The 26,427-nt window shown below is 36.3% G+C and overlaps 1 protein-coding gene across 3 annotated transcripts in view; it reads left to right on the top strand.

The window, feature by feature from the left end:
* The window catches only part of BZW2 (basic leucine zipper and W2 domains 2), a 58,018-nt gene that overhangs the window by 5,368 nt on the left and 26,223 nt on the right, over positions 1-26,427 (top strand). For all 3 annotated transcript variants that reach the window (XM_069461518.1, XM_069461520.1, XM_069461519.1), the window contains exons 2-3: positions 14,898-14,962; positions 21,879-22,055. In XM_069461518.1, coding sequence (XP_069317619.1) covers positions 14,905-14,962; positions 21,879-22,055 — 235 coding nt within the window. In that variant the 5' untranslated portion in view covers positions 14,898-14,904. The remainder of the gene's footprint in view (positions 1-14,897; positions 14,963-21,878; positions 22,056-26,427) is intronic.

Below are 26,427 nucleotides of genomic sequence, written 5' to 3'. Positions count from 1 at the left end.
ATTATATTTTTGCTTTTCATATCTCAACTTATTTTTCTAAGAGGTACTGTTATTTTTGAGGACTTGAAAATAAATCTCAAGAAAAGCCCCAGAGCAGAGGTGAGTGATGATATGGGATAAAAACCTTTGGCAATGCAGAGAACATATCATAAGCTACTGTTGGGTGTGTAGTTTTATGATATTCTACTGTCATCTTTTTCTTTCTGTAGTCACATGGAGGACTTTAATACTTTTCAGACTAACCTGAACAGCTTCCTGGACTTATGGTCATTTCTAAGGAAAAAAAAAGAGCATGACATATGTTTTCTGTGTGCAAGGTTATAGAATGGGGCCATTATAAACAGGAAAGAGAACCCCAAGTTGATGGTGCAGAGGAAACTGCTAGCTAGAGGAAAAGGATGTAGTGCTGGTGTTTGGGAGTGTGAAGATTGTGTTTTTGTTAGAGTTGAGCCTCTGGGGGAAGCAATTTAAAAACCGGATCCTATAGTGCTAGAGGTCATGGTGCCATAAATTTTCTAATATTTGAATGTCCCCAAATGGCAATATTTGTGTTAAGTTCTCTCTCTAAAGGTATTTTTTTTTTTCTCTTAGAACTCTACGGAGAACTGTTTGGCATTTTGGAGGTAACATATGCTAATTCAATTTATCCAAATGCTGAACTCGACTCTAAATTAATATTTATGCTCCACTCTATCTAATTCTAAACTATAAAATCTATGAGCCAAATAATGAAAAAGCTGCCTTCGAGAATCATATAAATAACTATCCAAGACATTGCAACAGCTTTGGTTGCCTCTCTGGAAAGTCCACTGAGTAGACAGTGGATCTGATCCTGGCCCTGACTCATCCTTGTGTGTAAGCTCCAGATGGGCAGGAATCTTTGATCTCCACTGTATCACCAGTGCTAAAATGGAATGCATGACCTCAGCCAAGTGGTTTGACATGTCAGAACCTTATGTGAGGGTTAGCTGAGGCCCTGGGTTTAGATTCAGGGTTTTCAAAGTGTTCCATTGCTCATGGATGTCAACTGTAAGTTAATAAGTGAAGAAACACATTTCACTATTAAAACATTAATAAACACAACTCAAAGGCATCACATGATGTATTTTAACATACTGGAGACTACCAATGCTTGTTAGCTTGCACTGCCAAATTGTGCAATGCTTGGAACAAAGCTCCATCTTCTAAAAAGTGAGCAGCATGAAACTTGTCTGATTTGGTCCCCATTGCATCCCTGTTGACTAGTATGAGACCTGGCATATTTGGTAAGCAAATAAATGAATGATTCTCTGTATGTTTAAGCCTTTTTAAAAAGTACAAATGAGAGAGTTTGTAGCTCTGTACTGGTGCTTTTATTTTTATTTTTTCTACTTTAACTGTGCGTGGTCTACCAGTATAAAATTGTGTCGAGTACAGTCCCATGTCATCAGTGAGCTGTGCCTCTTTAAACCCTAGGCTAGGCTTTGGCATTTCTTGCCAATCTGTGCTCTCATTGTGGTATAGGCATTTGTGTAGACAGTAACTTTGGTGTTTGTGTGTATGCAGCCCTTCAAATAAAGCTTCACCTGCTAGACAGGCTTGGGCAGATCCCTTTCTGGGAGGATGCGAGCAGGGGTTTCTTGGTTGAGAGAACTAATAAGTGAGCAAATGTTTGGACTCCTGCCCACCACCACCTTTGAGCTTCCCGAAGGTCCATTACCATGTTTTTTAAGCAATTGCTCCAATAAAACTACCCCACTGGTTACTAGTGTAGGACATTGTTTTGTTTTGTTTTTCCAGGACATTCTGTTTTCCCCTCCTTGATTAAAACCCTCTGAAGAGAGGAACACACTTGAATACCTCTTACCATAATAACTTATTTTCTGACTTCCCATTTGAACTAATGGTCACAAACACTCACATCAGTTTTTGTGTCTGTCAGGCCTTATTAAACTGACGTGCTCTGTGGCATTTAACACTCCACTCCTTGCTGATTTTCATCTCCTGGTTTTCCTGGTCTTCGTTAGGGAAGCTGTTGTGTATGCTGTCTGTAAGCTGCATACCTCTGGGTGGAAAGTAAATCTAATATAAAAATCATTTTTCTTCTTTACTATGTAAGGGTCAACATTTGTTGAGCTATTTTCCAATGAAAAAGCACTTTTCTGGAGGTAAGATTATTGGAGATGAGACTTTTTAATAAATGCTAGCTTTGTCTTTCATTCAGTATAGGTAAAAATCACAAATGCATAGATCTTTTCTAAAAGGTTACATAAGACAATGTTAAAGGGTTTAAATTATTGTTTCCATGGAGCGGGGCAAGAACATGAGGCCAGGAGTGAAAGGTTGGGAAATGGAATTTACTTTTTACTTTATACTCTTCTATACTTTTAGGTATATTTTTTGCCACCAATCTATTTATAATTTTAAAGATGCTAATTAAAATAAAAATATAGAGACTATCTTGTTTTATTCTAAGCTTAAACCACAATACGATTAACAAATTTCAAGGACATTTCCCTCTCTAAGTAATGTTTCTACTTTTCCTAACGTGATGCCTTGTAATACATGGCTTTTAAAAGAAAGTCATAGAGAATATCATTGAATCAAATCATATAACTTCAAGTCCTAATGCAAATAATTTGTTTAAGTTGCGCTTTAGTGTAATACTAGGAAAGATGGTAGAATTGGATTTTAAATGTTTTCTGTATGTGTGTACCCTCCAAAAGTATTGCGTTTGAATGCCATATATGAAAATCAGGCATAGTGCTATATAGTACAATTAGTACTCAGCTTGATCACCTACTTTTTTGTTTCTTTTCTGTATTTTTTAATAAAAATATTATGCATAAGCCCTCCAAAGGAATGGAGGATTATACAGTTATAATCACATAACTGTATACAGATATACAGTTATATGTTTAAATGTGAACAGTGGTCATTACTGAAAGATTTATAGATACTCTTCCCAAATTTTTCATACATATTCTATAATGTAAGTGGTAAGTTGACTTTATAGTCAAAGTCAAGTTTTAAGAGAATTTTTTTCTTTACAACAGGTATTAATTTTTTCACACCTTTATGAAATAATTAAGTGGTATGCATTATAATACATATAAGTGAATGACCATATATCAATGAGATAAATAAACATAAAGGATAACATAAAACCAAATCTTGGGAGATACAGACCTTCCAAATCATCACGTTGTGAGAAGATATATTTATTTACTCAGTTGATATTTCAATTAATCCATTTTTTAAATTGTTCATTGCAGAGTATTGCCTTTGAAGGCCATATATGAAAATCTGACACATTGCTTTATAGTGCTCTCATTACTCAGCTTGATCACCTACTTTTTTATTTCTTTTCAGTGTTTTGTTATAAAAATATCCTGCATAAAAAGAGTATGTGTGTTGGGGGATGTGATACGGTTGGACAAACCAGCTAGCTTCAAAATGGCCACCTACTTGTTTTCAGCAGATTAGACTCTGAAATATCTCTGATTTTCTACAATTAAATTCTCCGTCAAACAATGAAATTTCTCATCATTCAGGGTAATCAAAAGAATGTCCTGGAGACTCTGGGGAAAATTCTAAAAAAAAGAGGTTCATAAATCTATGAATTAAAAAGAGTTGATTAATGATAGCACTATTTGTTTAGTTTATTATTTTCCTTTATTGAAGGAAGAAATTACTTTGCTGGGTAAATTCTGGAATATATGTTTTTTAATTGGTTAAGTTACTATATAACATTTTGTACTTAACACGTTTATTGCTTGGATAGATGTATTTCAAATACTAAATGTAGAAAAAATAATGATTTTTAAATAGATTTTTTACGAGAGTTATTTTGTTTTTAATTGACACATAATAATTATACATATTTAGGGCACAGTGTGATGTTTTGATATATATGCATTGTGTGATGATTAAATCAGGGTAATTGGCGTGCTCATTGCCTCAAACACTTATTATTTCTTTATGGGGAGAACACTCAAACCTTTCTTGTAGCTCTTTTAAAGTATACGATACAGTTTTGTTGACTGTAGTCACACTAATGTGCAATAGAACACCAGAACTTATTCCTCTTTGTACATGGTCCCCAACCCCCTGGCCATGGACATGTGGTCCATGGCCTGTTAGGAACCGGGCTGCACAGCAGGAGGGGAGTGGCAGGCTAGCAAGTGAAGCTTCATCTGTATTTATGGCCGCTCCCCATCGCTTGTATCACTGCATGAGCTCCACATCCTGTCAGATCACCTGCAGTATTAGATTCTCATAGGAGCACGAACCCTACTGTGAACTGTGCATGAGAGGGATCTAGGTTGTGCACTCCTTATGAGAATCTAATGGCTGATAATATGAGGTGGAGCTGAGGCGGTGATGCTAGCACTGGGGAGTGGCTGCAAATACAGATTATCACTAGCAGAGAGATTTGACTGCACAATCAGTGTAATGCACTTGAATCATCCCAAAACTATCCCCCCACACTCCTGTCCATGCAAAAATTTTCTTCCATGAAACCAGTCCCTGGTGCCAAAAAGGTTGGGGACTGCTGTCCTATGTACCTGTAACTTTGTACCTGTTGACCAGCCTCTCCCCTCTCCCCATGTTCCCCTCTTTCCTATCCTCCCCAGCCTCTGGTAACCACTGTTCTACTTGTATGAGATAAACTTTCTTTAGACACTACATATGGGTGAGATAATGTGCTATTTGCTCTTCTGTGCTCAACTTATTTCACTTAACATAATGTCCTCTCGGTTCATTGATGTCGTCACAAATGACAGGATTTCATTCTTTTTTATGGCTGAATAGTATTCCATTGTGTATATATGCCACAATTTGTTTGTTCATCCAACAATGGACACTTAGGTTGATTCCATATCTTAACTATTGTGAATAGTGCTGCAGTAAATATGGAATTGCAGATATCTCATTTCCTTTGCATATATATATATATATATATACCCAATAATGTGATTGTTAGATTATGTGATAGTTCTGTTTTTAATTTTTTGAAGAACTTCTATACTGTTGGTACGTACTATTAGTACAGCCTCTATTATAGCTGTTCTAATTTACATTTCCACCCACAGTGTGTAAGAGTTCCCCTTTCTCTACATCCTTGCCAGCACTTGTTATTTTATATGTTTTGTTTTTGATAATAATCATTCTAACTGGGATGAGGTGATATCTCATTATGGTTTTGGTTTGCATTTCAATAATGGGTTGTTTTATTAAAACTTTAAAACCCTTTTCTGTTCAGGAATCATAACTTTTCCTTTAGGAACTTGTTTTGAATTAGTGAGAGTTATTATTTGTTTTTTTAAAAAACCTCACATCCTATTTTATACATGCACACTATTTTTTTTTTTTTTGCTATTGACTCTATTCTTTTCATCATGGTGATTTTTAATAATATTCAGTTTCATTTTATATACTTCTGCATCTCTCCTCAAGACAGTAATGTAGAAAAATATTTCCATGGCAGGACTACTAAAGGTAGCACACAGTGTGGTTAAGTGGTTCATACGGAGCTTATGCCTGGATTTTGTATAGTCTAGGTATGCAGCTCTTATTGGGGGATCAGAAACCCCCTATTCTGATATAGCAATAAGGGCATTTTAAAAAATAACTTCTTGCTGGGCACGGTGGCTCATACTTATAATCCTAGCACTCTGGTAGGCTGAGGCAGGAGGATTGCTTGAGGTCAGAAGTTCAAGACCAGCCTAAGCAAGAGGGAAACCCCATCTCTACCAAAAATAGAAAAAATCAGCTGGATGTGGTTGTGTATGCCTGCAGTCCCAGCTACTCAGGGAGGTGAGGCAGGAGGATTGCTTGAGTCCAGGAGTTTGAGGTCACAGTGAGCTATGATGATACTACTGCACTCTACCCATATTGACAGAGCAAGACTCTGTCAAATAAATAAATAAAGATAACTTCTTGTACACAGGGCAGCAAATATAAGGATATATTTACCAGCATAAGATATTTATTATAAGCACCTTCAAATTAAGAGTTAATTTTTCTTTAATCTGGAAAAACTTCTTTAGTCTTTGTTTTTAAAAAAATATTTATATTTCTGAAGAATGCAGACCAGTTGTTTTGGAGAACATCCCTAGATATGTGTTTATCTCTCCTGATTAGATTCAGGTCATGCATTTTTGTGAGGAATACCACGTGAACAACATCATCTTCTTTTCAGTGTACAACATCTGGAGATATGTGATTGTCTGTTGTCCCTTGGTTAAGGTGTTTCTCTAATGTGTAGTGACTATTTGTCATTTTGTAATTTTTGTGAAGATGATTTGAGAGTATGTAGGTATCCTGTTGATCATCAAGCACCCTTCCGCACACATACACACACAAACAAACACACACACCTACACACACACATCCGTATAGATTTAGCATACATTGATGATTTTTGCATGAATCAGTTTTTGGCGTGATGGTTGCAAAATGGTGATCTTCTATTCCATGTTTCCTTCTCTATTAGATGGCATTCTACTGAAAGAAAATCTTTCCCTTCTCTTTCCCAGCTTCTTCCCTTTCCTTGTGTAATGAAAAATTTGTTTTCTTTAAAATGAGCATAAATTTATGAGCATGGACCTATGGGTTTTCATTTTATTCAGTGTGATATTGCTATCCTTATTTTGGTGCTCAAATTGTCCAAGGCTAGGCCAGTGGCATTGTCTACAAGACGGTGTCTATGTTGTTTTGATTTTTTAGAAAACACTTTTGTATTTGCTGACACAGGATGACCCAGGGTCATAGTGATTCTTCCCTGCTCCAACCTTGGAATCAGCCACTTGTCCAAGGAACTTTGGTTTCTTTTTTTTCTTTTTTTTTTTTTAACTTTAAACAAATTTTTATTACACAAAGGTTGTCACATAATTGGATATTTCTCTACTTTGTACACAATTATTCTTACTCTCCACAGAAAAGCTGCTTCTTAACTTCTCATCTAGTGATGGCAAGCACTAAAATCCTGATTTGAACAGAATAGTAGTAAAAATGCCTCAGTGATTTAAGTTGAAAGCAGTACATTGGAATGATATTTAGACCTTGTGTCACTTTTTTTATGCACCAAATATTATTGCTTCTGACTTTTTTGAAATTGGTTCGAACATCAAAAGAGGTTAAATTTTTTTCACTTAAGCATATACAATTTTCTAACTATAAAAGTTATATGTATTTAAATTTATTTTATAGATAAAATATACAAGTATAGATGAGAAATAAAATGTCCCCTACACCACTCATGTTGACCACTGTTGAGTGCTAGTGTATTCTATGTAGCTAAGAACACATCATGTCTGTAGAATTTGGCATTTTGTCGTATCTACATAGAATATTGTTTTTCTCTAAGTCATAAAAATTAGACAATTTCTTTTTCGGTCGTATATTGCTTTTTAAAATTCCTCTTTTCTTTGTTGTCTTTTTTTCTCCCATTATTGCAATATCCTAAAGTAGGAAAAGTTAGTCTGCTGGTGGTCAGCTTCTTTTTCTTCCTCTCTCCTTAAAACCCATGATCTTGCCTATCCTCCACCACCCCCTAAATATCAGAGGATATAAAATTCTGGAAATAAATGTTAGTATCAAAGACTATGGAAAACATTTATTTTGTACAGTCTAATTTTGGGGTTTTTTGGTTTGTTTGTTTGTTTGTTTGGGGGCCAGGGTCTTGCTTTTTGCTCAGGCTAGAGTGCAGTGGCATCACCATAGCTCACTGCAGCCTCAAACTCCTGGGCCCAAGTGATTCTCTTGTCTTAGCCTCCTGAAATGTATGCTTAGTTGCTGCTTGTGTGTTTAGACCTGTGTGCAAAATTTTCAACCTTTGAGGGCTGGGACCATCTCTGGCTTTGCTCACCATTGTTTCCTCCCTAATGTAGGGTTTTTCAGCCTCAGCACTATTGAAATTTCAAGCCAAATAATACTTTTCTATGGGGAGCTCTCCTGTGCATTTAGGTTGTTTAGGAGCACCCCGGCCTCTACCCTACTAGATGCTAGTAGTACTCTCCCTACCATAGACTCCTACCCCCATCTCATGACAATTAAAAATGTCTCCAGACATTGCCAAATACCTCCCTGGGGGAGCAAAATTACCAATCATTCCTGGGTGAGCCTACCATTCTAGTACAATGCCTGACACGTAATAGGTACCCCCAAAAATACATAACACATAAATAAATATATTTAAACCACAGCTGGGCATTTAATCATTGGATATTATCTTGTTTTTGTACCACCAATTCCTCCTAATTCTCAGAATTTACAAGTTCGATATTGGAGGTTTACAATTGACACAATCATGTTGTCTTGTAGACATAGGTTCTGAGTTTTATCTTATCTAGAGCAGAGGATTTGGGGCAATTATTTATTAAAACACCCTGAAACATTGTATTTGAGGAATGGGTTTTCTAAAAGCCAAAGTATGCTACAATGTGGGTAGTGTATGTCAGCAGTCCCCAACCTTTTTGGCACCAGGGACTGGTTTCATGGAAGACAATTTTTCCACACACAGGGGAGGGGGAATGGTTTCAGATGATTCAAGCACCTTACATCTATTGTACACTTTATTTCTGTTATTATTACATTGTAATATATAATGAAATATTTATATAACTCATCATAATGCAGACTCTAACGCTGCTGCTGATCTGATAGGAGGCGGAGCTCAGGCAGTGATGCAGGCAATGGGGAGCTGCTATAAATACAGAGGAAGCTTTGCTCATTCACCCACTGGCTCACCTGCTGCTCACTTCCTGTTGTGTGGGCCTGTTTCCTAATAGGCCATGGACTGGTACTCGTCTGTGGCCCCGAGGTTGGGGACTGCAGGTGTATGTGTTTGAATCTTTCAGAGTGTTCAGAGACATAAGAATGACATCAGCAAGACAGCAAGATTAGACCATCAGGAAGGCTGGATGAGCATGGCCACTTGTTGGGGGAAGGAAAGCTTCTGGGATAGAGTCCATCTGGGGAAAATGCTAGGGCCCACAGAAAGGAAGGCACAAGCCCTAAGGGTATTCTCCGAGATTGTGTTAAATAGAGGCCATAAATTGATTAGTAGAGTAGAAGTACTTTATACTTGAAATTTTTTGAAAATAACTTCATTGAAATAAAGTGACACTATGTAATTACCTTAATTTGTTCCCATGAAGGGGCTGTAATAATACATGGGTACTTAAAATATAATTTTTGAAATATTTAAAAGGAAACAGAAAATCAGCATTCAGAACTTAGGTAGGAATATGAAGTTTAAGGTGTAAAATAGTTTTGAAACATTAAAATGAAAATTATTAATATATCATGGTACCTTTATGTTTTCTTAAGGGAGATTGGGATTTACATGTTAACTTTAGTGTTCTTTCTTTCACAACACAATTTCTTTGGCTTTGATAATTCTTTACTTATAATGTAGTTACTTAGCACAATTAAAGATTTCACCATTAATGTTCCTCACTGGAAAATATGTTTATAACTTTTTGAGGAGAGGACTATTATGTTTCATGCTTTTTAAGAAAGATATTTTTGTTCTGTAATATTAAGGATAAAAATGAAGGGGATGTGAGTATATAGCAATATTTTTGTATTAAAGAAAGGAATATTTAATTTTATTTAGAAACGCTTTTATGAGTAGATTATCTGATATTTTAAATTTTAATTTTCTTCGATTATTATAAATAGTACAATGTTCATAGAATTTGTTAGGAAATAAAATAATTAAGCTTTTCATAGAGGCTGAGTGATTTTGAGTATGAAGAGGCTGTTAGTTTCTAAAACCATGATAAGGATAGTAAACGAGCTAATGTTATTCTGGGCAACAAATTTTATAGTGTTATTACAGACATATATTTAGTTTATTGCTTTAGAGTGTTAATTGTTTAAACTTTTAGAGCCGATTTAATTATTCTTTTTTCTTTTGAGAGAATAATGCTACAATGTTGTTAACCCAAAAGATTCCTAGATCAGACACTTTCTGTAAAGGATTTTATTATGCCTTTTTTTTTATTTTCAGTTTTAGCTTTTATGGAAATGAGACTAGTTTATAATTGTAGGTAATTTTTAGTTTCTTTTAGTGGTGCATGATTTCACTCACTTAGAATATGGGATAAAAGGTAATTCTTGAAACTTGCACCTAAGCACAAAGTACTTCATGGGAACATTGCAATGAAGTGGCTCAATTTTATTGAGTTTTGTGTGTTGTTATTATATCTTTATGACACACTTTATACTTTGGGGGTGATATTGTTGCCCTGTAATCTTTAAACTTTAAGGTCTTTTTCCCTTAAAGTCTTAAGCAATATTGACTACACACAGAAAGCTTTAAAGTGTGGTACTTTTTCTTTTCTTTCCACTATAACCACACAGCTTGGAAATTTGTGCAAAATGCTCCTCAGAGCTATCTTATTTGAAAAATATTAATTTAAAATTTCTATTTAGATGTATTTTTACCTTTTTATCAAATTTAAGTGTTTTAATCCATAAGGATCACTTTAAAACTGCATTGCCCAACATGTAGCCATTAGCAACACTGGCTATTTAAGTTTAAATTTTAATTAGGAAAATGAAACAAAAGTAAACATTTAGTTCTTCAGTCACACTAGCCACATTTCCAGGACTCAGTAGTAGCTACCGTATTAGATGGTGCAGATATAGAACATTTCCATCATTGCAGTTCTATTGGATACACTGCATTAGATTAGGAGTTCACAAACTACCACCTGAGGGCTCAATCTGGCCCACCAATTGTTTTGTTAATAAAGTGTTATTGGAATACAGCCATGACCATTTGTTTGCATATGGTTCATGGCTGCTTTCCGACTGTAACAGCAGAATTGGGTAGTTCGAACAGAAACCTTATAGCTTACAGAGACTAAAATATTTTCCTTTTATTTTTTTACAGAAAAATGTGACCTCTGCTTTAGAGTATATATATTCATAAAGTTAAGGTTGTTCAAACAGCAGAGTTATTATGTGCATGGCATATATTACTTGTATAGCATGTTCTACAAGGCACGTTATCATAGTTCAAAGATGGGCCAAACCAGAACAGTCAAAAATAGAGTATAAGAGCAAACCTAGATTGCTAGGCAAGAACAGTCATTCCCTTGTAGGGACAACTAGAAGATAAGTCCTCTGGTAGATCAGTTCCTTTCCCAAATGATGAGAGAGAACTAAAGAAAGAAGAGTATCAGCTAAGACTTAAGGTGGGCTGGACAACTGGGAGGCTTAGTGCCCAGGTGCCAAGAGATCCATCCGTGCTGGTGGCCCATTGTTGCACCTGGGCCATCTGGTTGGGAGTTATGGGATGGAATCTACAAAGGGGACACTAGAAGATTAATAAAGTAAGGTGGGGTGAAATATAACTAATATGTAACTAATATGTTAGATGGAATGACCTTTCTTTTTTTTTTTTTTTTTTTTTTTTTGAGACAGAGTCTCACTCTGTTGCCTAGGCTAGAGTGCTGTGCCATCAGCCTAGCTCACAGCAACCTCAAACTCCTGGGCTCCTGCCTCAGCCTCCCAAGTAGCTGGGACTACAGGCATGCGCCACCATGCCTGGCTAATTTTTTCTATATATTTTTAGTTGTCCAGATAATTTCTTTCTATTTTTTAGTAGCGACAGGGTCTCGCTCTTGCTCAGGCTGGTCTTGAACTCCTGAGCTCAAACAATCCGCCTGCCTCAGCCTTTCAAAGTGCTAGGATTACAGGTGTGAGCCACTGTGCCTGGCTAATGGAATGACCTTTCAATTTAACCTTTCAATTTAGACTTAACTAGGAATTTATTCAAAAATGTTTGATTCATTAATAGAGTATCAGCCTTCTACATTTTGATTGATTGGATCATTTTAGTATTTTTATAGTCCTCTTTTATCTTGTGGAGTATCTAAGAAGTGTTGTCTCTCGGATGACATGTGAAATACTTTCAATCTATTCTGTTTACTAATTTACCGACAATTTTTAATACTATTTTAAACCTTGGAACTGTTCCATTTTGGTGGCACATGGTTAATTTTCTGTGTTTGGCTTATAGTTTTTTTAATAGCAGCCACATTGTCATGACGCATAGGTTGTACCCCAGACCAATTTGTCTTTGAGGATTCTGTTTTATATTTTAACTTATGTATTTTTTGTTAGTTGATTTTAAATTGTAAATTGTAGCGCAATGTACTAAAAGTTAGCTTTTGACAGTGGCCTAGTAGAACTGTCTTTGCTACTCTTTGTTATCCCACGTTTAAGCTAGCAAAGTTTCTTATTCCAAGTGCCCTTGCTTCTCTTAGGACAGGACTTTTATAAGGGCTCTGGGAGTACCTTATAAAGGCTAACCCTCACTGCAGCAGATTATACTGTAGCGTGCAGAGCTAAATTTAGAGGAAAGCCAAGCCTCTGCCCCAAATAGTAACAGCTAAAGGATAGATACTCTCTGTAAGCAGAATATCTTCATTTAGTCTTTCACTACCAGTGGGTGAGTTTTTTCTTTGTTTTTGTTTGTTTCAATTTTTGGTGTTATTTATATCAAAATCTTTGAGTACCTTTTTATGTTTGCATGTTATTATGTTATCTTCTACATGGAATATATCAAGGGTGTGAAAAATAAGTGCACATAACTGGGCTACGAAGAAACAAACTTTTGTGCTGAGAAGTAAACTAAGTATAAAAGTGAAAGGTTTTGAAAATAGAGTAATTCTCTCATATGCTGTGTTTGGTGGTAATTCTTCATTAACAGAAAAATTAGAAACAAAGTGTAAAGATAGCGTTAACTAGGGAATTCCAAGAGTTTGTATTCTAAACCCCAAAATAAAACTTTTAGAGGGACTCACACTTTAAAATTTTTAAATTTACAAAATAAAAACATCTTTAGCTGGGGTGTGGTGGTGTGCAACTATAGCCCTAGCTACTCAGGAGGCTGAGGCAGGAGGATCACTTTAGCCCAGGAGTTCAAGGACAGCCTGGGCAACATAATGAGACACTGGTCTCTAAAAAACAAGCAAATAAAAACATCTTTGGCAGAGAGTAACTCCTTGCTTACATGTTCACCTGCTGGAGAAGTTTCAGGCTAGCTGAGCTCTATTTTTATTATTGCATCATGGTACAGGACCCAAGCTCCTGACAGATATTTTTCTTTGCTAACATGCGAGTACATTTTGTATAATTATTGTACTGTGGAGGTGGGGAGACAATGAGGGAAACATCCCTATGTCATCATGACTTTTGCACCAATATAGTATTTGCTGATCCTGAGTGAGTGTTGAAAATGCCAATAGGGAAATTTCTGAAGAAAAGAGTTTTGCAGTGAATTACAAATAATGTGTTAGAAGCTCTATTTCCAACACCCATCAAATGAAATGGGATTTCATGGATTAAGTTTATAGCATTTGTAACGATTTCTGTATGTGGCCATTGCACGATGCACATGGAGCCATCAGTTACTTTCTCTACCCTCCTAGTCTGGGCTTCTGTTGTTTCAACTATGACATTGTATTGCAAATGTTTGGGTTTTATCCCTCCCACTGGGTTCCTTGAGGGCATGGCTTCTGGCTTAATGATCTCTGTATCTCAAAGCATGATGTATTAAGTTCATTTTACTTTATAGAATTGATAAAAAAGAATTGTCTACTCAAACCATGTAATAAATTACTTTTTGTACTTACTTTATTTTTAATTAGTTTCACTTTTAAAATTAAACAATAATCAATTTGAAATTTTCAATGATAAACAGATTTTTTTTATGTGAAGCTATAAGTTTCTCTTCTTTCATGGGGGGAAGTAAGATTTGATACATAAATAATAATTTTTCCATGTTCTTAAGTATTTTTAAAGAACCTTTGGGAAGTAATTAAATAATGTACTTAAATACTATAAATTTTCTTGATTGTTTGATGGTGTAAGCAATTGGCAAAATCTAGACATTGTCAAATCAATTTCTAAAAGCTTTGAAAAGTAATAACATCCTTGAATAATGCACATTGTCTGAAATGTTTGGCCTTCATAATTTAAGCAATGTAGAAGTATTTTCAGTTTATAATATTTATGCCAGCAAGTTTATTTATTCTCAATTGTTGAGAGGTCTTGTGGAGCAGGTTTTACAGTTTTTAAAAAAGATAATTTACTATATTTTTAATTGTATACTGAATCCAGTAGAAAAATACAGAGTACCCAATTCCCCATCCACTGCAGCAAACAAAAAATTAAAAACTTGTTAACAGTTTCTTGTATCCTTCTTAAATGTTTTTTGCATAGAAAATCATATATTATATACATCCCCCTTTTAATCAAGTACTTAACATTCTTTTATTCAACTTGCATTTTCCCACCAACAATATGCCTTGAACATCTTTCCATATCAATGCAGCAGCACTGACAAGTATTTATTAAATGCTTAAACTTTGCTCAGCATTTAGGTGCTAAAGATATAGCATTGAGTAAAACCTACAAGGCCCCTACCCTTTTGGGGGTTACTCCTTCATGGGGGAAATAGGCCACAAACAGATAATAAAATGTCAGGTACTGCTAAAGCCCCTGAAGAGAAATAAAGCTAGGCCAGGAGAGAGGGTGACAGGGGGGAGAAGTTGTCATGGGGATGGTCAGGGAAGGCCTCTCTGAAAAGAAGGCATTTGAATGAATGCAGGAAGTAAGGCATGCGGGCAGATCCTCACCAAATGCTTCCCAAAAGTATCGCATGGAGTTTAACCTTTACGCCAAAGTGGATGTCTGGTTGTTTTCCCTATGTCCTTTGCCAACATTGAATATTGGTAAACTTAAACATTTTTGCTAGTCTGATAGTTTAAATTGGATCTCATTTTAAAACTATATTCAGTTATGGGTGAGGTTGAACATACATTTATTAGCCATATATTTTTCATATGAACTGCTTGTTTGAAATACATGATCTTTTTTTGTTTTGTTTTCAGAAATTTTATGAATAAGCATCAGAAGCCAGTGCTAACAGGCCAGCGGTTCAAAACTCGGAAAAGGGGTAGGTTGCATTTTGTGTTTGTGGGTGTGTGGCTATCAGTGTGGGAGGGTGTGTGTGTTTAAATTTCTAATCAAAATATAAAATTGGAGAAGACTTCGAATGATTCCTGTTTTCACCTACCCTCACTAATTCTACTAATTGGAGGTCTGAATGTAGAATCTGAAGTTCTACATTTGAGCCCTTGAATTGCCAGTTACTTAGGTGTTTCATGTTGAACAAGACATTTAACTTGCCTGAGCTATGTGTCTATTTACAAAGTGGGGATAATTATACCTGTTTACATTGTCTTACTCTGGTGAAGTTACAAAGGCAATTGATAAACTTTACTGGTTTTGACATCAGCATTTGTATTTGGTTTTTGCTTTCTTTGTTGTTTTGAGAAAATATTGATGGCAAAGATGGTAAAACTAAGAGAAAAGTAAATTAAGGAGTTAGATATTGAAGATTTGTTTTGCTTTTTGAGAAATTAGTAAGTCAAATCTACTGCCCTAAATACCCTTAAAACTCATGATATTTTCAAGTGTCTTTTATTGTGGAGAGAGTAGTAATAGACTCAGTTTGATGAATGATAAAATTGCTATTTGTGTGACTTCTCTTTTTTATATAATGTTCATCTTACTGTCCTTTCTGTATAAAGAACATTTTAAACATGGTTTTATATTTAGTCAGTTTTGCACAATGATATAGAGGTTCTCTTAGATAAAAGACTAGTTGAACTGAAACTCAATAGGGAGAAAAGAGGAAACCTGGTAATAAATTAAGTTAAATAACTTTGAAAGGAGTGACTGAGAAATATTTAAGGAAGTATCATGTGTAAAATGAATGATGTTGAAGCATAATCCCATGTAATGATCTTTGAGCACTAAATAGTTTGATTGATAAACCACTTTTGTATGCCTTTGGCATTGCCGGTGCTCAGGCAGCATGTATAGCCTATGTTCTCTTGCAATGCTGTGTCCACTGAAGTAACAAGTCGTGTAGAAAGAAAAACAGTCCCTACACAAGGATACAATACATCATTTGGATCATAAGAGTTTGCAAGAGTCACCAGATAGACTGAATTTATCTGTGTGCTGCCTGCTGGAAAGTTTCAAGTTCACACACACGCACACACACATGAAAATAAAAAGAATTAAAAGTAACCGGAATATTGTTATTTTGTACAGTATTTCTGTCTTGCACTCTCGTTTTTCTATTTTTTTCATTCCTGGCTCATCCCCATAAGGTGAATAAGTACAAATATTGCCCGAGCCACTCGTCCTCATCTTAGTCTTACAAATTGTGTTTCTACTCCAGTTCCCCATTGAAATCTGAAAGCAGATATCAAACAAAAGGTGCTAACCAGAATGCATTCATTGTCCCATTGTTGAAAGCAGTGTTGAAGGGAAAATGACGTGGATGATTTCAAAAGGACTTATCAGTAATGAACAATATAGTTCAGAAACCTATTTACAGTTAAGGTATTGTGGGACCTAGTAATGTGATAATAGTTAATATGTGGCCAACTGTGAGGCGCAGAAAGGCTTTCCACTGCCTGCCCACTGAGGGAACGTGTTAATCTCAGACCTGGATCTCCAGCTCAAGTAGCTTTGTTAGTGTGACGCTGATTCACTGTAACTGAGCTGAGAGCAAGAAAGGGCCCAAGAATGTGTTGCACAGCAGCAGATGTGATTCAACAAATAAACTGGCCCTTACCGTCTGTCTTCAGTTTAGAACAGGAAAGGTTTTCTCTCCCTGTGAACAGGTTTGCCTCTGATTCATTTGGTGGTCAAGATAGCACCGCTGGAGTATGCAGGGAGAGCCACTGAGAAATATATATTATTTGTCAGTTGATCTGGATTTACATAACTCAGGTCTGTTGGAAATTTAAGCAATACTTGAGCCATTTAGTGCCAAACTGCTGATTGGGGAGAGAAAAAAACTGAGTCAACCTCATTTTCTGCTCTTCGTAGTAGAGAATTGCCTTCTGACAATTTATCATGCCATGGCTTTTCTTTGCCGTTATTAAGGGGCTGACTTCAAATAATTGGTTAGCAGTTTTGTAGAGCTGAGAAAAAAAAAACTACTGAGGATATTTCAAGGTCATTTTGATAGGCTGTTTTCTGAGATCTGTCATCACTTTGAAACTATTCCCTCGCAAAGCTAATGCTCTTGCATGCTAAGTTAGTATGATGATGTATTTCTTATTGCTTAACATTAAGTATAAACATTATGATAGGACACACTATAGAGAACTCCATTCAGGCCCTATTTTCCTTTATGAAATACTCACATCTTGTTTATGGCATGTGCTCCAAAGTTGTTATGTTTTCCAGTGTGGCTTGTGGGAGTCTGAAAGGATGAAAATTTCTCCTGCAAGCCATTGTTATGCTTTGCTAAATGAAATATTTCTTGGTTGAACTGGCCTTTCTGTATGGGGTTGTTACAGAAATTAGATTAAAATTAGTGACAGTAGGAGAGCAAAAATGGCCAAATTGCAGGCATCTGGAGTGACCATGTACTCACGTTTGTGCCTCACACTTTGGCCCTGTGCTGTTGGTTTTAAATCACTCTTAGATTCATGGTAAGTGGTGATAGTAATGAGTTGAGTGAACCTTTACATCTTGAAATATATGTAAATGTGTGTATGTGTGTAGTTAGAAAATATATGATATTTTTAATTCACTTACTATAACCTCAGTGACACTTATAAAGGAATGTAGGTTATGTTAGTTATCACTTCATTAGCAGGTTGGAAAAATGCTATATAAACCAGTTACTGTAGTTCCATAGTAAGCAAGTTAGATAAGGTATAGGCACATTTAAGTGTCAGTAATAGGCGTGTTTCTCTAGGTCAGTACAAAGGCCTTTATTACTAACTCTTCAGTGTCACCCTTGCGATTCACCACACAGTATAAATTTGAGACCCTAGTAAGATACAATCCCATTTCAAGGGAGGTTGGAATTGTCAAATAGAAATTCAAGGAGGCAATGTCATATGTTCATTAGAATTTTGTTAGTATATTTGCTAGACTAACCTCAAATAAAATACAAGCTGCATGTGCTGTTTTTTCAGATGAATAGGAATCTTTAGGTAAATTGTTGTCTTGTTTCCCAAACTTCCATTAGTGTTCTTGCCATTTTCTTGTACAGGAATTTTCTATTCCTCTTGATGGGCTCTTAGTCTCAGTAGATAGGAGCTTTTTTTACTCTGTAAAAGAATTATCATGCCACTATAACTTTTTAACATTCCCAAGCTATAAGTGGTCATTTCGATCTAACACCTTATTGCTGTCTGTTGAAATATCTTTGGCCATGATATGCTATCTTCCTTTTTCTGTTTCTTGGCAATTCTTTTGGAAAATTATAATGAGAGGATAAAGGCCTTTTTACAAACAAGTTTTTAAGTTGTCTCTTAAATTCAAAACAAAGTCCTCAGCTTGGATTCTTGGCATAGTCTGGGATTTTCCTTATTTACCAACTTATATTTCCCAATGTCTCCATTTGTATTTTCGAAATCATTAAAATCTGTTCTACCGCCTGAGTCAACATCCAAGCACGTTGTAGTGCCCTTGTGGGGATGGCCCCAGTCGATTTTGGAAGCTGGTCATAAGACTTAATAAACAGCTTGTGGTCTTTTTACTTTTATTCTCATAGTATAGGAAAGAAAATATCTTTCTCCAAGGGGGAAGGAGAATTACCAATTAGCTAGAGACCCTAAGTAGGAGATGAGGTTTTCCTTGCTTGCCAGTGGGTTCCTCTTGTGTAGAGACACAGTTATCCCCTCCTCCAGCTCCACATAATATATTCTTCTAGAGTTCTCATCCATTTTCCTCCCCCTCTACAAAACAAGACTCTAATTATATTTTTTCTGCAGTCAACATTTGCATGTTCTTGGCTGCATAATGTTTTGCTTAAAGCATCAAAAGGACTTTTTATCTCTTGTTCACGATGAATATTGTTCCAGTTAATTTATGTGTGTCTTTATGGTATGCTGCGTGACTCTGACTGGTACTGGGCATGCCATTCTTCTCTGGTTCTGATGCTGATGTCATCGATGTTAACCACTTACAACCCATCCCTTTTGTTAGACGACTAGGAGTAGTCAGTCTGTACAAAGTAAGCAGTTGCTGTGTGGTTTTTAAATAATAGTTTTTAATTTTATCAAAGTTGTGGAGGCACATGGTGTGGCTATTTCTTGGTTTTTCTGTTGGAAGCAGTAAGCGTGAACTTACTATTGTGGAAGGTGAGGATTCAGCTCTTTTTCACTGCCCTCCCCACCTGCACACCTGCTGTCCTTCTGTGTTCCCTCATTCTGTCATAATTTCAGCTAGGCCAGTGTCTAGGGTTTATATTACTGTCACTTTATACATGCTATTCACCAATGAACTGTTATTTGATTGCTTTTCTTTTTCTGAATGTCATTTTGTTATCTCTGAATTTAATAAATGTAGTAATTTTTCTTTTTTGTCCCCCTCCTAGTTTTTTGTGCCTTAGAACTATCCAATCCTAACCTTTCCCTTTGTGGTTATATAAATCTCTAAATACAAAACATTTCAGGAGTTATGGCAATGATAGTATTAAAGGAATTCTTATATCATATCATATTACATTATTATATTGAACAACTCTCTCCTGGTCGGGTAGTGCTGTCTAGGCCAGTTGTAAAGCTGTCAACCTGAAATGCTTGAAATGTCCTTTCACCATTATCCACAAAAGTACTATTGCCTATCTCATATTTTTTCCCTTTTTTTCTGGGATCTCATAACTTACTCCTTAGTTATTCACTATTTTGGAGGCCTTAAATATTTCAGTATACGTATGTTCATTCTGCTCTTACCCTTGTTTGAAAGTTGGGCTACTTTGAATTCTAGGTTGGAAATTGTTTTCCCTCAGAATTCTGAAGAACTTCTTCTAGCTCCTGGCACTTCTGTTGAGCAATTCAATGTCTGTTTCTTAATACTTATATATCACTTGTTTTTTTGCCCCAGAAACCTTAGATAGTTGCTGTGTTCCCAGAATTCTGAAATTTCACCATAATGAATGTACTTTGTGTGGATCTACTTTCAATCATCGTGCTGGTTATTTGGAAATCAGCTAGTTATTTGGAAACTCATGTCCTTCAAATCTTTAAAACTTTACTGAAATTTTTAAAATAATATCCTTTACTTTGTTTTTTCATTCTGTCTTTTGATTATAATTATAACATTTATACATTTGACTAATCTGCCCTTTTTCTTTTTTCTTTTCTTTTTTTTTTTTTGCTACTTTTTTTTTTTTTTTTTTTGAGACAGAGTCTCACTCTGTTGCCCAGGCTAGAGTGAGTGCCGTGGTGTCAGCCTAGCTCACAGCAACCTCAAACTCCTGGGCTTAAGCGATCCTACTGCCTCAGCCTCCCGAGTAGCTGGGACTACAGGCATGAGCCACCATGCCCGGCTAATTTTTTTGTATATATATATTTTAGTTGTCCATATAATTTCTTTCTATTTTTAGTAGAGACGGGGTCTCACTCTTGCTCAGGCTGGTCTCGAACTCCTGACCTCGAGCGATCCACCCGCCTCGGCCTCCCAGAGTGCTAGGATTACAGGCGTGAGCCACCGCACCCGGCCTTTTGCTACCATTTTAAAGCCTTTGACCTTTTTTTCCAATTCCTAAGAGATATTCTCAGCTTTTTCTTTTAATTCCTCCATTGAGTTTTTCACTTTTCTATTTTTTATTCCCAAGAACTCTTTTTTTATTTATAAAATGTTTTTATAGTATTCTCTTTCCTTCCCCTTCCTCCTTCTCTTCCTCCTTTTCTTCTTTTTCTAGTGGCAGTATCTTCACTTAGCTCTCTAAAGATATTTATGATACAATTTTTTCTTTTGAAATGTGGAGTTCATCATTTACTCCCAACTTCCAGACTTATTCTCCATGGGTGGGGGCGGGGTGGGGGAAGGTGATGTCCTTAGAATTGAATCTTCGATCCTTTACCTTTAGTATATTCATTTTGTTCTTCCTAGTCTGACCTCTGGTTTGTCATCTTCACTTCTTTTCAACATTAAATGATCCCTGCTTTGTTCAAGACCTGATTCCAACCCGACCATCCACAAGAAGTCTAGCTAGAGCCTAGACTATAACTCCTTCCAAATCCTGACCTCAGCACACCATACTGCTTCTCCTCCACACTCATGTGTGCCGTTCACCATTGCAGCTCCTTTGTGCCTTTGATGTACGCCTTTCTATATCGGTCTTATCAATGTTAATGAATACACATTCTAAGATTATCTGTTTTAATTGTAGTAAAACAAGTATCCCTAGATATACCCTCCATAAACAAAAAAACTCTTTGGAATCCTCAGTACTTTTTAAGAGTATCAAGGGGTCATAAGACCAAAACGTTTAGAACATCTGCTCTGAAGCTATAAATATACATATGTAGCTCATGGCATTTATTAAATATTTAAGCATTCTGGAATAAATTATCTTTTTAAAGAGACATCTCTCCTTATTTCCCCTCTCCCAATCTTTATTTGTTGTTTATGTCTACATATTTTTCTGTATTCTTTGGTGATTCTCTGTGGATGGTTTTCTATCTCAGTTGAAATAAAAATTTAAATTTTGATTGTTATACTCTTTATTTTTTTTCTCTGATTAGGGTTAGTAGATTACATTGGCCTATCCTATAAGTGACAAGCATGGACAATCATCGATTATATTATGTATTAGAGTTAAATATTTTTGTGGCCATATTAAGCAGAAATAAATTATTCAAGTAAATGTTTAAACAAGGAATTTCAGAGCATGGAAATCTGATAGAAAAATTTAAATTGTCCTTCAACTTTTAAATAATCACAGTATCAAATACAGACCTGTGAACAAAGGAAATATACGCTTAGTCTCTTTGGAGAATATGATACATACACAAAGGAATAATTTTATGAATTTTTTATTTTAGATGAAAAAGAGAAATTTGAACCCACAGTTTTCAGGGATACACTCGTCCAGGGGCTTAACGAAGCTGGTGATGACCTTGAAGCTGTAGCCAAGTTCCTGGACTCTACAGGCTCAAGATTAGATTATCGTCGCTATGCAGACACACTCTTCGATATTTTGGTGGCTGGCAGTATGCTTGGTAAGCCATGCATTATCACATCTTCTTGTAGTGTATATATATATTTCCAATTCTACTGAAGTGTTTCCTTATAAGATAGAATCTTTATAAGCTTGTATTTACTATAGTTGATATAAAACACAAATGGGAATCCAAAATTTTTTGCCTAACTTACAATTTGGAATGGTATTAATGGTGGGTGATTATTGGTTAACAAGGCATAGAACCAAGGGTTATTGTTGACATTTGATCACAGGTAGCCACTTTGCTTTTTGCTTGCTAAAAGCTAACTTTCCCAGTGTCCCCAATCTTTGAATTTTTTTTTTTTTTTTTGAGACAGAGTCTCGCTTTGTTGCCCAGGCTAGAATGAGTGCCGTGGCATCAGCCTAGCTCACAGCAACCTCAAACTCCTGGGCTTAAGCGATCCTACCGCCTCAGCCTCCCGAGTAGCTGGGACTACAGGCACGTGCCACCATGCCCGGCTATTTTTTCTATATATATTTTAGTTGGCCAGATAATTTCTTTCTGTTTTTAGTAGAGACGAGGTCTCGCTCTTGCTCAGACTGGTCTCGAACTCCTGACCTTGATCGATCCACCCGCCTCGGCCTCCCAGAGTGCTAGGATTACAGGCGTGAGCCACCGCGCCCAGACTTTGAATGTTTTTTGAGGGTCTGTAAAAAAGATAATTTCTACAGAAACGTATAACTTAGTGTATGTCATCTAGATCCTTCTCATATAATGAACTCAAATGCCATATAGCAGCTTTTCTTTTGAACCTTGCTGCTCCTTTTTTTTTTTTTTTGACATAGTCTGTGTGTCGTCACCCAGGCTCGAGTACAGTGGTGGGATCATAGCTCATAACTCACTGCAGCCTCAATCTCCTGGACTCAAGTGATCCTCCTGCCTCAGCCTCCCAAGTAGCTGGGTCTACAGCTGCATACCACCATGCCTGGCTAATTTTTTAATTTATTTTTTATGGAGACAAGGTCTCACTATAGTGCCCAGGCTGGTCTCGAACTCCTGGCCTAAAGTGATCCTCCTGCCCTGCCCTCCCAAAGTGCTGGGATTTCTTACAGGTGTGAACCATCTTGCCTAGCCCAAACCTAGTTTTTAAAAAAAATCCTTTTAATTATGAGTATATAGTTAGGAGAATTAAAGATAGAAGACTAGAAATTATTAAAGTAGGTAAAAGTAAAATAAAAGCTACGTCTTATGGAGCAGAGGCATTGTTAGGTAAGAAGGCTTCAGATTACTATGTAAGTGTCTTAAATCATTGGTCCAAATGTTTGTTAGGTATTGTAACCGCCCATTTTTCCTCTCATAGTCATTCTTTTAGATCTTATTTCTTGTAATTAGTACCTGTGGTAGCCATGAATTACTAGAAGTGGTCAAATCTCCTAGGACAGTGATTTTCCATTTGCAAACGTGTGGAAGTGTTTTGGTTGTTAAAAAGACTTCAGAGTGGGGGCCAGGTATGCAGCCTACCTTTCCATACGAGGGACATACCATGCAATGCAGGACTGCCCTGCCCAAAATGCCATCAGTGCCTTTTCTTGAGAAACACTGCTTGAGGCAACCTTCTTTGGCTTTGAGACAGAGTGTGTACATTCCTCCATTTTGAGGTGGAGCCACCCTTAAATTCCTTTTTCTCTGGGCTCTTATTTCAAGCTATCTGTTATGCTAAATGGCTCCATAAATTACCAAGTCCCCTGTAGTTCTGCATTGCTGGTTTCCACCACATATCACTGTAGGTAATTTAAGTCCAAGTATAACAGCTATATATGGTGTGTTCAAATGCCAATACGCAGAGATAATCATTGTTAATATTTTGGTTAATTCCCTTCTAGAAATCTCTTTACCTCACAAACTTTTGAAAATGGGGTGATCTTATACAAATATGATACTGTACATGCTAATTTATATTCATTCAGGAATATGTTGTTACTTTTCACACTCATGAGTGTAACACTGTATGACTCTAAAAAGAATTAAAGCCAAACTGATGTTAAAGAATTTTTAAGTTGATTCCATTTTTTGTTGTTATAAACAACAATGTCATCGGTGTCTGTGTATACTTATCTTTGTGGTCTTATATTTATCTACTTAGCGAAGGATTAATGGATTAAAGGATGGAGATATTTATATCTGTATCTATCTATATCTACCTATCCGAGAAAGCCAGCCTTTTAAAGGAATGTTCTAGTTAACATTTTGTCAAAAAGCTTGAGTCCTTTAGCAATGTGAGGTACTCAATTCTGTCAGCTTTTTACATCTTTGTGGATTAGGTTAGTGATAAATATTTACATTCAAAATTTTTAAGTTAATAGTGGAATTGAACATTTACTAATATGATTATTGGCTTTTCGTATTTCATTAACTATGGCATATTTTTCTCAACACACTGGTAAACTCCATGGAAGAATAATTTTCAATGACTTTTGGTTCTTCTTTAAATCACACATAAATACGTTAGTCTGTCAGATGGTCCCTTTTCAGTCCTGAGTGACCTCCAGGTAGCACTGTTGATGCTTCCGTCATTCCTGAACTACTTGATTTTCTTCCCTTACATGAGACCACCTAGACCCCCTCCCATGTCTCTAGATGCCACTACTTACGTGACTCCCCCATATTGAATTATGTGTACATTCTGCATTGATTATTTCAAAGCTTCATTTACCATGATCAGCATATTTCTCTCTGCAGCCCAGATTTCACTTCTTCGCTCTATGTCCATATATTCAAGAAGAAGGTAGAGCAAAGCTTTTGGTATGACTTACTTAGCATAGGCTGTACAACCCTAGATGTCTCCTGAGATCAGACGTATGATATAATGAATGAAGCCAGTCAGATGCATTCTTTTTTTTTTTGAAACAGAGTCTCACTCTGTTGCCCAGGCTAGAGTGCTGTGGTGTCAGCTCAGCTCACAGCAACCTCACACTCCTGGGCTCAAGCAATCCTCAGCCTCCGGAGTAGCTGGGACTACAGGTGCATGCCACCATGCCTGGCTAATTTTTCTATTTTTATTAGAGACGGGGTCTCGCTCTTGCTCAGGCTGGTTTTGAACTCCTGACCTCAAGTGATCTACTCGCCTCAGCCTCCCAGAGTGCTAGGATTACAGGCGTGAGCCACCGCACCCAGCCGAGATGCATTCTTTTTTATAGGAACACTGTTTAATTATTAAGTATGTAGGAATTTTCTTCACACACACACACAAATTTACTTTCTCTCATTGTTCTTAAAACAACTGCCATCTTGGTCTTTCAATTTTACCCTTTCTATAGTACTTACAAGAAATATTTTACTTTTACTTATACCTTGAGGAAAATGGCAGGCACTGCAAAAACGTTAGAAATAGCAGCTAATAGTTGGTCCCAATATCAGGAAAAAAATTTATAATGCAAGCTGTAGCAATATTATTAATGTGCAATTAGTTTTCTGTATAAGAATGTAACTTTTAAAACTAGCTATTAAGAGAAAAGTCTACAGTTTCAAAACCAGACTTTTCAGTTATGTAATTTCTATCAGGTAGGAATAATTAGCCCAGAGTTTTTAAAGATTATCATCTTCATAAAATTTTGTTCCAGGTGGCTGTATTCATTTAAAAGGGCTAATTAAATCTCATGCATAAATTAATTCAGTGAAAATAGACTCCTGAAGGAGCTGACTCCTCCAAAAACTAATTTACTTACAAAATTGTGTGCTGGAATCTGAAGCCCATAGAGAAAGTGATAGGCTAACGAGAATATAACTAAACTGAATTCTCATTCGCCTATGTCTACTAACAAAGGTGGCTATATGTGTTCCCTTTCATTCAGAGATCTGAAATCACAAGTTAAATCAAGGCAGTTATACACTAAAACACAAATAACAGGAGTGGCTAATGAATGGAAGACAGTGTTTGTCTTTTCAACTCACTTGGCCTGCTCAAATTTTCTACCTTAATTATAGTGAAGTCAAATCAGAAAACAGAAATACCATTGTGTTCTGATTCCATTCTCCTAATCAACCGATGCTAGTAACAGTTGAAAATTACAGCAGGAGCCTTTGAATATGGAAAGCTGAATTGGAGGAAAAAGGCATTCTTTTGTTCTGGTCCATTTAGTCCATGGGGGAAAAGGATGGGAGAGAATAAAATACTCTCCTGGCCAACATGCCTGTTGAGCAATCAAATACAAATGGTAAGGAATCAGTGCAGACTGCTCAACCGTGCATGGGTAGCTGGGTAGTGAAGGAGGGAACAATGTTAATGGCCACCCAAGTAGAAGCCAAAAAGATCTGTAAGAGTCAATTCTGGTCCACTCTATAGTTGATGAACTAGACTCCAGCAAGACATCATCAAGTCTGAAAAGAGAACCATGTCCTGAAGTGGAAAACATCTTGAATTGCATTAGGA

Source organism: Eulemur rufifrons, chromosome 29 (genome assembly GCF_041146395.1).
Source record: "Eulemur rufifrons isolate Redbay chromosome 29, OSU_ERuf_1, whole genome shotgun sequence".
In the NCBI taxonomy this organism is placed as follows: Eukaryota; Metazoa; Chordata; class Mammalia; order Primates; family Lemuridae; genus Eulemur; species Eulemur rufifrons.
This window is presented reverse-complemented; position numbering and strand designations above follow the sequence as displayed.